Source organism: Aythya ferina, assembly GCF_964211825.1.
Source record: "Aythya ferina genome assembly, chromosome: 18".
NCBI classification, from domain to species: Eukaryota; Metazoa; Chordata; class Aves; order Anseriformes; family Anatidae; genus Aythya; species Aythya ferina.
This window is the reverse complement of record NC_140317.1, coordinates 408,415-423,183: the sequence shown is the minus strand read 5'-3', so window position 1 is coordinate 423,183 and position 14,769 is coordinate 408,415. Positions and strand designations below refer to the sequence as shown.

Here is a 14,769-nt window from a genome sequence, read left to right as displayed (position 1 = left end):
CTTGATGTCATCTGCAAACTTACTGAGGGTGCACTCAATGCCCTCGTCCAGATCATCGATGAAGATATTAAAGAGGACATTAAAGAGGACCAGCCCCAGCACCGAGCCCTGGGGGACGCCACTAGTGACTGGCCTCCAACTGGACTTGACTCCATTCACCACGACTCTTTGGGCCCGGCTATCCAGCCAGTTTCTAACCCAACGAAGCGTGCGCCAGTCCAAGCTAAGAGCAGCCAGTTTCTTGAGGAGAATGCTGTGGGAGACAGTGTCAAAAGCCTTGCTGAAGTCAAGGTAGACCACATCCACAGCCTTTCCCTCATCCACCCAGCGCGTCACTTTGTCATAGAAGGAGATCAGGTTCATCAAGCAGGACCTGCCTTTCATAAACCCATGCTGACTGGGCCTGATCGCCAGCTTGCCCTGCAAGTGCTGCGTGATGACTCTCAGGAGGATCTGCTCCATGAGCTTCCCTGGCACTGAGGGCAAACTTACAGGCCTGTAGTTTCCCGGGTCTGCCCTCCGGCCCTTCTTGTAGATGGGCGTCACATTTGCTAGCCGCCAGTCAACTGGGACCTCCCCCGATAGCCAGGACTGCTGGTAAATGATGGACAGTGGCTTGGCCAGCTCCTCTGCCAGTTCTCTCAGTACCCTTGGGTGGATCCCATCCGGACCCATCGACTTGTGCACATCCAAGTGCCGTAGCAGGTCACCAACCAGTTCTTCATGGATAGTGAGTGCCACATCCTGCTCCCCATCCCCTTCCACCAGCTCAGGGTACTGGGTATCCAGAGAACAACCGATATTGCTGCTAAAGTCTGAGGCAAAGAAGGCATTGAGCACCTCCGCCTTTTCCTCATCTCTTGTAACTAAGTTTCCCCCCGCATCCAGTAAAGGATGGAGATTCTCCTTAGTCCTCCTTTTTGTGTTGATGTATTTATAGAAACATTTTTTGTTATCTTTAATGGCAGTAGCCAGATTGAGCTCCAGATGAGCTTTGGCCTTCCTAATTTTGTCCCTGCACAGCCTCGCTACATCCTTAAAGTCCTCCCTAGTGGCCTGCCCACTTTTCCAAAGATTATAAACCCTCTTTTTTCTCCTAAAATCAAGCCACAATTCTCTGTTGAGCCAGGCTGGTCTTCTTCCCCGCCAGCTCGTCTTTGGGCACGTGGGAACAGACCGTTCCTGAGCCATTAAGATTTCCCTCTTGAAGAGCGCCCAGCCTTCCTGGACTCCTCTGCCCTTCAGAACCGCCTCCCAAGGGACTCCACCAACTAGTGTCCTGAGCAGCTCAAAGTCAGCCCTCCGAAAGTCCAACATAGCGGTTTTACTGGTCCCCTTCCTGGCCTCGCCAAGAATAGTGAACTCCACCATTTCGTGGTCACTCTGCCCAAGACAGCTCCCGACAATCACATCCTCCACCAGTCCTTCTCTGTTTGTGAAGAGATTTCCTTCTAACCTCCCCTGGACCTGCTCTAACAGCCCCAAATCCTTCTTGTGCTGTGGGGCCCAGATCACAGCACAGGCAGAGCCCTCAGTGAGCACAGCTGTCACCAGGGCACAGCTCTGAAAAGCTTGAAAGAAGTAGGGTGCTGGTAATGTGGTGCATCAACACCCTAAGGCAAGATGAGTTCATGAATCAGGACCAAGGCCCACCCAAGGACTTTGGTCAAGTGTGATAGGAGATGAGCTTAGGCACAGGACTAGGATATGAGGCTACAACATGGGTCTGAGGTCCATTCAAGAGACAAAGCTGGAGACAGGCCTGGAAACAGCTGCACCTATAGCATAGGTCAGACACCTAAAACATAGCTCAGCCCTGAACTTAAATGGTACTCCTTGAACTGTGGACAGAGGACGTCCATGTCAGGCTGGTCAGGGCAGTTAAGTCCTATTGGTGCACTTAGGGGGCCTGACAGGCAATGATCTGTTGGACCTGTCTGCATCCATCTATGTTGGTCACTGCATGTAACACAGGAAGAGACAATTGTGCTCTGCGAGGCTTACAATGGACAGAGAAAAAAATCTGTTTGAAGAAGGTCAGCGGTTCTCATGGTGATTTGCACTGCTCATGGAGGAATTCAGACAAGACCACTGAATAGGAGCAGCCTACCAGTGTGAGTCAAACAAAGGTTAAACTTCTATAACCAAAATTGGCTAAAAGTTTTTGTGAACTCTCACAGCTTATAGTGACACATGCCTTTTGTGAGGCCCTTCTTAAGGGGCAAAACCATGTGCCAAATTGATGCAAATGGTTTAATGTTTTTTTAGCTCTAGTAATCTTTCCTGGTGTGCTACACAGCTACCAACTACCATTTCTAATAGTTCTATTAAATACAATGGCAGTTTCAGATCTGAAAGTCAAGCCAAGCCCAAGGAAGGCTGTTTGTATTCCTTACAGTGAATCTGACCTCATACGTGAGTGAAGTTTTGGCAGTCAGGTTCTTCTATCTTGAGACAAACCACAGATATACTAATGTCACATTTCTTACTCAAAAATTCTTCCTTGTCTAAATTACTGTCTCAGTCCTTTATACAAATTAAAGAAGAAATTACAAACATGCACCAGTGAAGTATTTATTGTAGGGATAAACAGTCTAGCTTCATTGGTTAATGCTGTATGGTCTGTTTGCACTGTTTTTTTTACACGTCCCTGAAAGTACATGATGAGAACTTCTAGCGCCAATTTTATTTTGACTTGCTGTTTTATAAAGCCAAAAAGTGAACACTCTGTCTCCTGGAGCTATAGCATAAATTATAGTAATTTCATTTACAGTTCTATGATTTTTTGTAGGCCTAGCACATACTTTAAGACTGTGTCATTTGGCTCTGTTTGCTGGAAGAGAGTAGAATTCTCTTTTTGCATCAACTGCTTACATGTATTTAAAGTCTGCAGTGTGGCAACAATGACTGTTCTCTGCTCACAGGAACACGGTTCAGAAGCTCTCTCTAAATGCCTTTTCAGATTCTGGTAAGCATATTTAAAGGGGAGAAAGGTTGCTTGATCTTTCTTCAGTTAAGGTGTCATCGTTGATGTCAGTGTTGGGTCAGGACAACTTTCTAGCACTGCTCACATTTCCCAGTAATGTTTCATGTTCACATTATCATTAAAATGCCTACAGATTTTAGCAAATACTTGTTCCAGACGTATAATTAACTGCTTAGTTACTTTGGTGCTTACATGGAAGGACATACGTAGTCAATTCCTTTTTTTAGTTCTTTCAGCTCTTTGCTTTTTCCCACTGTTCCCTATTGCTGAAACAAATTACAAATAACTTACCTCTCAAGTCTTTGAAGAGTAAACATTTGCATTAGGCCAAAATTTCCATGTAGCCCAGTATCTTGGCTTGGACAGTGACCAGGAAATACTGGTTTCTCAGGGAGGATATATTAGATGAAAGCTTTATATTGAAATACATTGTGATACTTTCCCAGATTACACTGTGAGCCCCAGTGATCTGTGTTTAGGGACTCTCTTTCCCAGTTGTGCAGTTTTGCATTTAAACAGCCTTTGGCAGACTTTTTTCTTCCATGATTTTACTTCTGATTTTTATAAACTTCCCATAACATTATGAAGAAAACAGCTGCAAAGCACAATGATGTAATCTGCACCTCACCAAGTTAGTTTATTATCTTAGTTCTTGTACGGAAGAGACAGCTACTTGCCTTCTGTAGTCCACATGATCTGATATCTCACCATCAGATTCCTTTTCTCTTGCCTCAGCCATTTTTTCTTCAAGGTGAGCAGTTCTGGTCCCCAGACCCTTCTGTTTTCTGCCTGACCTAGTTCTGATGTATCCTCTCCAATTGGGAAGACCAGAAAAGGACAAGGTATTAAGGTGTAGGTGCACTGAGGTTAACATAATGCTGTATACTTCTTTCCCAATAATTCCTAGCACATTATTTAGGTTGCTTTTTCTCCTGGTGGTTCCTGTGCTCTGCAATTCCTTACCTGAAGTGACAGATGGGAATGCCTGAGTAGACAGGCAAGTAAGAACTGCTATGGTAGACACAAACTGACATTAGCCCAGTAGACAGCTGGTGATCTGAGGACACCAGAAGTACCTAAATGCAGCTCTTGTCATCAGGTTGCCGATGCCAGTAAACAGACTTTGACTTGCCAGTACTACCAAATGCTGGTGCTGAAAGGAATCAGAGAAATGGACCCAGAGACAATAGGTTGTAAAGCACAGTGTAGTCAAGCTGGAAGTGGTCTGATCTGCCATGCAGATGAACATGACATCAAGCCTGAGGTGAGGGGATGATGCCCTGGCAGTTGTGGACTATGACCTACTGAAGATGCGTGCCATGTTTGGTGTTTCTCGTACTGCTGTTGTACCACTTGTCACACATCTTCAGTTTCCACCAAAGTCTAAACACTCATGAAGATCAAGACTGCTAAGGATGGCACATGCCTTTGGTAGGGCTTTTCTTCTTCCAGTTCTGGTATTAGGCACAGCTATATAGAATGTTCACAGGGACCCAGAAGTACAACATCACCATTTTGTTCTCCTGCACTTGAAGCTGGAGATGTAGGGATATCAATTTGCCACTGTTTCATAGTCTGATTAGTAGCTAAGATAGACCATTCTCCTCCTACTCCAACCTCAATGTCCTGTTGGGAAGAGGGCTGTAAACAATCATAACTGTAGTTATGATGTAGTTATGACAGGTTGTCATGGCATACTTTATCTTTTTTATTAAATTTGTCTTTTATCTCTTTAAAAAAATAGTGGTTGTTATATTGACTCATGTTTGCACTGGAACAAAACAGTAGTACTGTAGTGTCTCACAGAATCCAGACCTCTGCAAATTAGCTTTTTTTTTTTTTTTTTTTTTTTTTTTTTCATAGAATATAATGAGGTGTTGCAGGTGGGACTTAGTTTTACTTCACTTTTATTTGGTGCCTTGGGAAGTGAGGACATCAAGCATGACAGAACAGTGGTGGTTTTACCTTGCTGGGCAGCTAACTCCACCATAGCCAGTCTCTCACTTCCCTTCCTTAAAAGAAAAGGGCCAAATACAGTAGAAAAGTGCTCAAGGGATAAGGACAGGGAAATCATTCACCAATTGCCATCACAGGCAAGACAGACTCAATAAGGGAGATTAATATAATTTACTGCCTATCACTAACAGATTAGAGCAGTGAGAAACTACAAGCAAACTACAAACACCTTCCCCCAATCCACCCTCTTCTACCTTCTCCCCCTCGAGAGGCATGGGGCTATGGGCAATTGGGCCTGCAGTCAGTCCCCAGCACTTCGTCTCCACCACTCCTCCATGCTCACTCTCTGCCCCAGCTATGTCAGGACCCTCCCATGGGATTCCATCCTTCCCAAACTGATCCTACATGGACTTCCCACAGGCAGCAGCTCTTCAAGAACTGCTCCAACATAGGTCCCCCATGAGTGGCAGCTCCCCCTAGGTTCCCTGCTGCATGGGATGTCCACAGGCTGCAGCTCCGGCCCGGGCCTGCTCCTGCGAGGGCTCTCCATGGGCCGCAGCCTCATCCAGGCCACATCCACCTGCTCCACCAGGGGCTCCTCCATGGGTTGCAGTGTGGAGAACTGCTCCATGTGGGACCCATGGGCCACAAGAGGACAGCCTGCTCCATCATGGTCTTCTCCACAGGCCACAGGGAAACTTCAGCTCTGGCACTTGGAGCACCTTCTGCCCTCCTTCTTCACTGACCTTGGTATCTGCAGGGCTGTTTCTCACTCCTCACTCTCCCAGGTGCTGTTGCGCAGCACATTATTTTCCCTTTCTTAAATACACTTTCAGAGAGGCACAACCAATGTTGCTTCTTGCCTCAGCTCTAGCCTGTAGCAGGTCCCTTTTGGAGCTGTTTGGAACTGGCTTGATCTGACATGAGGCAACTTCTGGACTCTTCTCACAGAGGCCACACCTGCAGGCCCCTGCTACCTAAACCTTGTCAAGTAAACCCAATACACCGGTACATCTCTTTTAATCTGCCAGATTTATTCTCTATTTCAAAAATCCAATCCCATGTTAGTGATTTCAAGGGACAAATGACAAATAAAAAGGCTGTTCTAGACTGGGGTCTTTGTGCTTTACTGTTTGAACCTTTGAAAAACAGATCCTGATATGCAGAAGTAATTTACTTAGACAAAGAACCTGAGTGCACATTTATAATTAGCACATAGTTGACATCTCAGGCCATAGAAGGAGCCATTGTGTCTGGAAGATTGTATTTTATCTGTAGTAAAACATATTAAAAAAAAACAAACAAACAAACAAACAAAAAAAAAAACGCATTTCTCACAAGAGATTGTTAAGACTACTGTCCTGGTTTCAGTTAGAACAGAGTTAATTTTCTTCCTAGTAGCTGGTAGAATGCTATGTTTTGGCTTAGGATGAGAAGAGTGCTGATAACACCCCGATGTTTTAATTGTTGCAGAGCAGTGCTTATACTGAGCCAAGGACATCTCAGCCTTTTGCTCTGTCCTGCCAATGGGCAGGCTGGGGGTGCAGCAAGAGCTGGGAGGGGACAGACCCAGGACAGGTGACCCAAACTAGCCAAAGGGGTATTCCATACCATCTGATGTCATGCTAAACAATATATAGGGGTGGCTAGCCGGGGGAGGGGGCCGGACTGCTCGGGGTTAGGCTGTGCATCGGTCAGCAGGTGGTGAGCAATTGCATTGTGCATCACTTGTTTGTACACATTATTATTAGTAGTACTATTATCATTATTGTACTATTATTATTATTATTGTTATTATTATTATTATTTTCCTGTCTTATTAATCTGTCTTTATCTCAACTCACAGGCTTCACTTTCCATTTCTCTCCCCTGTCCCAGAGAGGGAGGGGGGAGGGTGAGCGAATGGCTGTGTGGTGTTTAGCTGCTGGCAGGGTTAAACCACAACAACTACGTAAACCTTATTCATATGAATCAGATCAGTTACCACAATACATCTAGTGGGAGAGCTCTGATGAACCCCACAGGCAAATCTGGGCTTGAGATTCTGTTTTATTTATTTATTCTTTTTCACAGAATCACAGAATTTCTAGGTTGGAAGAGACCTCAAGATCATTGAGTCCAACCTCTGACCTAACACTAACAAGTCCTCCACTAAACCATATCACTAAGCTTTACATCTAAATGTCTTTTAAAGACCTCCAGGGATAGTGACTCAACCACTTTCCTGGGCAGCTTGTTCCAATGCCTAACAACCCTTTCGGTAAAGTTCTTCCTAACATCCAACCTAAAACTTCCCTGGTGCAACTTTATCCCATTCCCCCTCGTCCTATCATCAGGCACGTGGGAGAACAGACCAACCCCTACGTTACTACAGCCTCCTTTAAGGTACCTCTAGAGAGCGATAAGGTCACCCCTGAGCCTCCTCTTCTCCAGGCTGAACAAGCCCAGCTCCCTCAGCCACTCCTCATAAGACTTGTTCTCCAGACCCCTCACCAGCTTCGTCGCCCTTCTCTGGACTCGCTCGAGCACCTCCATGTCCTTCTTGTAGCAAGGGGCCCAAAACTGAACACAGTACTTGAGATGCTGCCTCACCAGAGCCGAGTACAGGGGGACGATCACTTCCCCCTGGCCTGCTGGCCACACTGCTTCTTATACAAGCCAGGATGCTGTTGGCCACCTTGGCCATCTGAGCACACTGCTGGCTCATATTCAGCCGACTATCAACCATCACTCCCAGGTCCTTTTCTGCCAGGCAGCTTTCCAACCACTCATCTCCCAGCCTGTAGCTCTGCTTGGGGTTATTGCGCCCCAGGTGCAGGACCCGGCACTTGGCCTTGTTGACCTTCATGCAGTTGACCTCAGCCCATCGGTGCAGCCTATCCAGATCCTCCTGCAGAGCCTTCCTGCCCTCGAGCAGATCAACACACACACCTACCTTGGTGTCATCTGCGAACTTACTGAGGGTGCACTCAATGCCCTCATCCAGATCATCGATAAAGATATTAAAGAGGACTGGCCCCAGTGCTGAGCCCTGGGGGACGCCACTAGTGACCGGCCTCCAACTGGATTTGACTCCATTTACCACAACTCTTTGGGCCCGGCTATCCAGCCAGTTTTTAACCCAACGAAGCGTAAGCCAGTCCAAGCCATGAGCAGCCAGTTTCCTGAGGAGAATGTTGTGGGAAACAGTGTCAAAAGCCTTGCTGAAGTCAAGGTAGACCACATCCACAGCCTTTCCCTCATCCACTAAGCGCGTCACTTTGCCATAGAAGATCAGGTTCGTCAAGCAGGACCTGCCTTTCATAAACCCATGCTGACTGGGCCTGATCCATAAATTCTGATGGAAAACAAAATCCTTGTATAAGACAACTTCCAAATTGTGGGAGTCAGGCTTTGTCATTGGTTGTCTCTATATCCTAACCATAAACATTCCAATTGCTTTACTTTACTTTACTTTACTGACACAGCAGAGACCACACTCAGCAGGACAACAGGAGGATGGCCTCTCTCATCAAGCAGGAAGAAATCTTTAGCTCACATCTGTCTTTCTGGTAAGATGAAGACAGTAGTAACCTGGAGAGTAAAGGTGGATTTATTAAGAGAAAAAACCTATTACTAGGTCTGCCCAAACATAAATTTCTGGATGAACACTATGTTACCTTATATAACCTATGTGCAAATGAAATAATTTACACAAAATATTAATCACAAAGAAACAGTAATTCATATTGATCTATCTCTTGCACCTCTTTTTTCATCAGCGCAAGATCACATTTCTTGTCCTTTATCCCAAGGCATTTCTAAACAGTTTTCTGTGTCTCCAATCTGTCTGCTTGTAGGAAGCCTGGCTAGTTGTCTGGCTTTTGTCTCCCACCCAAAGGGTCTGGTACAGCTCCTTTTGCCACTTTCTCTGGCTGCAGCGTCCCTCTGGCAGCCTCAGAACTCCACAAGGGATGGGAGATGGATTCCAGGCAGGACCTAGCTGCAGAGCTTCTCATACAGAATCACAGAATCACAGAATTTCTAGGTTGGACGAGACCTCAAGATCATCGAGTCCAACCTCTGACCTAACACTAACAGTCCTCACTAAACCATATCCATAAGCTCTACATCTAAACCTAAGAGGAAAGCAGCTGACTCTTTTAAAATGTTGAAATTTTCAAGTCTGTTGCTGTCTTCTAAACTGCTTGATGTTTTGTTTAAAATTGAGGCGCTTGTAATATTTCTGTAAAGATACATCATGTGTGTGGCCATCCATATTTAACAACTTTTATACTTTACTGATACAATAAATAAAGCTATATTTTTGATGATGAAACTTGTTGATTTATATACTTAAAAACATGTTTTCTGAAGGAACTCACATGATGATGGTTTTTACTTGGCCTCCAGGGCCTACACATGCAAAAATAGTTGATTTTTATAAACTAAAAAAGACAAAAAGATCATGCACATAATCATAGAATCATGGAATGGCTCTGGTCGGAAGGGACCTTAAAGAGGTCTAACCCTCTTGCCAATAGAGACAAGGATGCTAGGTTGGCCAAGGCCCCATCCAACCTGGCCTTGAACACCTTTAGGGATGGGGCATCCACTTCTCTTGGCAATCTGTTCCAGTGTCTCACTACCCTTACACTGAATTTCCTCCTAAAGTCTAATCTAAATTTAGCCTCTTTTAAAGACCATTCCCCCTTGTCCTATAGTTATCTACCCTAGTAAAGAGTCCTTCTCTATCAAGGGAGAGGAGAAAACACAACTCACCAGAGCCTGCTGTTGAGAGCATAGAAAACTTGTTTGTTAGTTTTGACCACTAAAAATGCTCTAAAATAAAAGGTATTTTGCTGAGAGATAACAAAGTTCTTACAATTTTTACATTATTAGCTCCCAAGTAAAATGTATCCTAAAGCACTTAAAGCTTTTAAATATCTTAATGCCTCTGGGATAAATCAGTCTTTTTTAAATTGGAAAAGGCATCAGAAGATATGTAGTGTCTGGTGCTTGTGATCCATTGCAATAAAATGTTATATAAACAAAGTGGATGTTCTAGTAAAAAGCTTTAAAAACTAAATATATATTTTCAAAATGTTTTAATATTTACTTTTAATTAATATTTTATCTAAACATACAGCCTTGTATTGATTAAAGAGGCTAAATTCTTAACACTGATAAAAATGTAAAAGAAATGCTTTTCTAAAAGTACCAGAAATATTTTTGTTAAAACATAGTCTTGGTCTAGTGTTAGTCAATGAATTTATATGGTCTCTGCAAGAAAGTAGTGTGTCACAGCTGGTAATATTTACAGGTCTGAACACCTGCAGACCGACAAATACTTCAAAAAGCATTACTAAGTTACATAAGCTTCATAAACTGAGTCTGCTCAAACAACACATCAAAGTCATAGGCGGCTTATCTCAGAAAAATGCCATTTGTAAAGCTGTCAGTGGAGATCTAAGGACAAAACTGCACCATGGGGAGATGCAGACACAGGGAAAGCCAGGGCACCTGCATTGTTGGCACCTGGTGGAAAGAAGGAGTGGTGGGATAATGGAGCCCATGAGCAGCCCTGAACATTTTTTAGGTGATATTTGATGTTTTCATATAATCATAGAACCATTAAGACTGTAAAATATCATCTGTTTTTATGACATATGCTAGCACTTAGAGCGTTTGCCAGTAAAGCACAGGAAATAATCATAACAAATGCTATGTAACTAGATGTGAGCTAGGTAATTACATGTGTTTATGCCTGGGGTATGCATTTATATTGTAGGTAAATATTGTCTGCTGATCTTTATTTTGCCTTTTCCTTTTCTTCTTTTGGTATGTCAAGTGACTTGACATACTGAAAGACTTGCAGACTGTCTCATTGAATGTTAAAAAAACTGAATTATTCAGGTCTCCAGGTGAGCTATATGTAACAATCAAAATTTTTTCATTATCCATTATCCATTTTGGGTACTTCAGGGGGAAGTTGGAAGCAGCACATTTCCCCCAATGACATAAATGTCATTATTTGGGCCAAATCATAAAGGATATCTGCAGGACAGGTAGAGCAAACCTGAAAATGCATCACAGTGCTTGGCTTGTGTCATAAAACAGCGAAAACAAAAATAAAACAAAAATGTGTGTCAAAATGTTTCATTTGGGCATTAAAAAAAAAGAACAAAACCTTTTTGGTCTTTCATTTCATAATGGCTTTTCCAGCACTAACTGTAAGGTAAGAAGTTTAAACATACAAGTAAAAGTTTGTTTCATCCTGAGCTTTTTATATATATAAATTATTCCATGTTGCTTAAATAAAACGTATCTGGGTTGACCTGAAACTGATTTTTTGAGATGGGGAATGATTTCAGTTGGCAGAGAGAAAAAGTCTTCTAATCAAGTATCTCTATGAAATATACAGCTAAAAAAAAAAAAAAAAAAAAAAAAAAAAAAAAAGAGAGAGAGAGAAAAATAAATAACTAATGACTTCTCTATTATGTGAATAGAATGGTGGACATGTATGGATGAAGCTGATAGGGGATACAATGACCAGAATCTGTTCATTTTCAGCATATATCTTGCTCCCCTGTGTACATGTCTCTTAGCATCATTTATCATCCAGACTAGTAGACCCTAAGGATTTGTTTGATTCAATGAGCCTCTTCTACCCTGGCTGCACAGGTTAGGAACATTCAGATTTTTCTCAGATTAAGAAAACAGGGACATTTGGGGTATTAACTGCTAGCAAGTAATATGTCTGCTTTCTCTTTGCATTAAGCATGTCAGAGGTCTGTACAGCCTGGAGGTGAAAGAAGAGGCTCTTTCAAAATACCATGGCTGTTGATAGGTGCTGTCAGTGGTCTGCTTTCTAAATCTCACTTTCCTCGAAGACCACTTCCTCAGTTGTCTCTCCAGTGGTGACTTCTCCTTCACTGCTGTCTGACACACTTGCCCGCAGATGAGATGGAAGCCTACAGCCTGGCTCTGAGCATTGATCTGTCCTCTGGTTTGCCAGAACCTGCTGGAGTTGCATGCCCCAGGGCTCACTCTCCTCCAGGCACAAGTGTTTGCTGTTGGGGTGCTTTTTTTTCTGTTTCTGTGAACATTTCCTGAGGTATTTTATGTTTTCTCCAAGAAAGCAGAGTTTACAACCAAAGGGCTCTGCTAGCAGGAAGCGGGACCACTGTTTCTGGAGTTCTGCTTTCACCTGGGGGAAGAAGAAAAAATGTACGTCCATGGTGATGACTTGTAACCACCCTGCAGTCTGCTAATCCAAACACTAATCATAAAATGAGAGGGATTGTGGAAGTGTTTTTGCCCCTTTGGGTGTCACCTCACAGCTTTTGAGGTCCTTGTATGGCAGAAATGGACTTGTTTGCTGTCCATCTTCAGAGTACAGCCTGGAGACTTCTTCACTCTAATTTAGGAAAGGTTTTTGTAGCCTCTGAATCTCTCTCTGTAATTTTATATACTGTGATCCTGATGTGTGTGTAAAGGAAGAACTCAATTGACTTTCATGTTTACCTGATGAGCTGAGGAGGAGACAAGTCCAAGGGCTATGGAAATGAGGACCATGCCGCTTTTCCGGAGTGTTATGCTTGAATATTTGCTTTGTTTTGCTTTTTATTTGGCAGCTTGCCTTAAATTCTCAGTACGGAATGTCTTGCACTGAATGTCCCCTTGCTTTACCAGCAGGACCTTCGGCCTGAGGGCTCAGCTGACTGAGGAGTTAAAAGCCCCAAAGAACAACTTTTAACTGATGTTGAGAGATGCTAGTAGGTCTGTGCCCTCCATAAATGTTAGACAAGTGCTCTTGTGCTGCAGACAAGTGTCGGCTCTCTGTTTTACTTAGCAGTTCAGAAATTGCTCCAGGTTTCCTTGTTAAATATTAGGAGCATACACCCTACTTTTTCTACATAGCTCATCTCCTCTGTTGCCTTTAAGAAGGTGTCCAATGTTGTGTTCAAATGTCAGTGTAATGTGTACCACATCAGCTGGCTGTGCCAGGCTGTTAAATGCTACGGATTTTGGATAAGTGTCAGTTTAGCACAAGTAGTGGATATCTGTACCCATGTGGACTATAAGGGAAGTGTAAACAATGGGCTTCAAGTTGGAAAACATTTAAAATTGTGAGATGAATTCCACAGCCTACATAAGCCTCATATCCTGAAGTGGCCCGTAGCAAGTCAGTGTGATAATGGTAAAAGCTGCATACAACTGTGACAGCAATCAAGGATGATACATCACTGGTACAGCCCTCTGATAATTACCCCCCCCCCCCCCCTTTTTTTTTTTTTCTCATTGGCAGTAATGAGGTAGCAGAGAGAAGTCCAAGAGTGATCAAAAGGGACTTTTTGGCTCTGGGGCAATTGCTTGAAGGATCAGGTGCACAGGTAGTGTTTTCCTCCATCCTTCCAGTAGTGGGAATCAATACTGAAAGGAACAGCCAGACCCAGCAGATCAATACATGGCTTTGAGGCTGGTGCCACCAGTATAATTTTGGGTTTCTTGACAATGGTAAGGTCTACATGACACGAGGCATACTGGCTTCCAGTGGGGAGCACCTTTCTCAGAGAGGGAAAAGGATTTTTGCCCAGGAGTTAGCAGAGCTGATCAATAGGGCTATAAACTAGATTTGAAGGGGAAAAGGGACAAAACTAGGTCCACCACTTATAAGACTGAACGCCAACATTTGACAGACTGCAAGCTAGCAAGACCCTTCAGTCTGCCCCATGAGGGGCTGGGTTCAATGAAGCACATCTGAAATGTTTCTATACAAAAGCACACAGCATGAGAAACAAGCAAGAGGATCTAGAAACCTTGGTCCAGTCCCAGAGCTACAACATCATTGGCATAAGTGAAATCTGGTGGGAAGAGTCCTGTGACTGATGTGTTACAGTGGACAGTTACAGTGTCTTCAGAAGGGACAGGCAGGGCAGGTGAGGCAGGGGTGTGGCACTCTATGTAATGGAATCACTGGATTCTATGGAGCTTGCACTTGGCAACAATGCAATTGAGAGCTTCTGGGTAAGCTTCTGGGATCAAGGGACAAGCAAATAAAGGAGATGTCACTGTGGGAGTCTACCTAGCCAGGATGATGACACTGATGAATTATTCTTTAAGGAACTGAGAGATACTTCTAGATCAGCTACCCTTGTCCTTATGGGGTATTTCAACCTGCCAGATGTCAACTGGAAATATCACATACCTGAGACAAACAAGTCCAGGACATTCCTGAAGCACCTTGATGATAACTTCTTGGTACAGGTACTAAGATAGCCAACTAGGAAAGGTGCCCTCCTTGACCTGTGCCTTGTAAACAGGGAGGGTCTTTGTGGTGAAGTTGCCAGCTTGGTCATAGCAACCATGATGTAGTCAAATTCAAAATCTTTGGTGATAGGAGGAAAACTGACACCAAAACTTCAAGCCTGTACTAGGGGAGAGCAGACTTCAGACTGCTCAGGGAAATAGCTAGTGAGCTCTCCTGGGAAACTGATTTTAAAGGCATTGGGGTCCAACAGTGATGGTCAGTTTTTAACTACCTCCTCCTAAGAGTGCGGGAACAAGAAATTCCAAAATGTCAGAAGTTGAGCAGGAGACGCAGAAGGCCAGCCTGGCTGAGCAGGGATCTTCTTCAAGAGCTTTGGTGGAAAAAGAAAGAGTATGGCTACTGGAAGCAATATAGGGAGATAAGGGAGGACTACAAGAATGACGCTCACCTTTGTAGGTAGGGAATTTGTGTGGCAAAGGTTCAATTAGAGTTGAAGCTGGCCAGTACTGTGGAGCACAACAAAAAGGGCTTTTTAAAGTATGTTAACAGCAAAAGGACAAGAGATAATATTGGT

The 14,769-nt window shown here is 43.7% G+C and overlaps 1 protein-coding gene across 2 annotated transcripts in view; it reads right to left on the bottom strand.

Moving 5' to 3' along the window:
* Positions 1-8,012: 8,012 nt before the first annotated feature.
* Positions 8,013-14,769, bottom strand: part of GLP2R (glucagon like peptide 2 receptor) — a 53,296-nt gene continuing 46,539 nt past the window's right edge. For both annotated transcript variants that reach the window (XM_084492211.1, XM_084492212.1), the window contains one exon: positions 8,013-12,131. In XM_084492211.1, the coding sequence (XP_084348337.1) occupies positions 11,793-12,131 (339 nt within the window). In that variant the 3' untranslated portion in view covers positions 8,013-11,792. The remainder of the gene's footprint in view (positions 12,132-14,769) is intronic.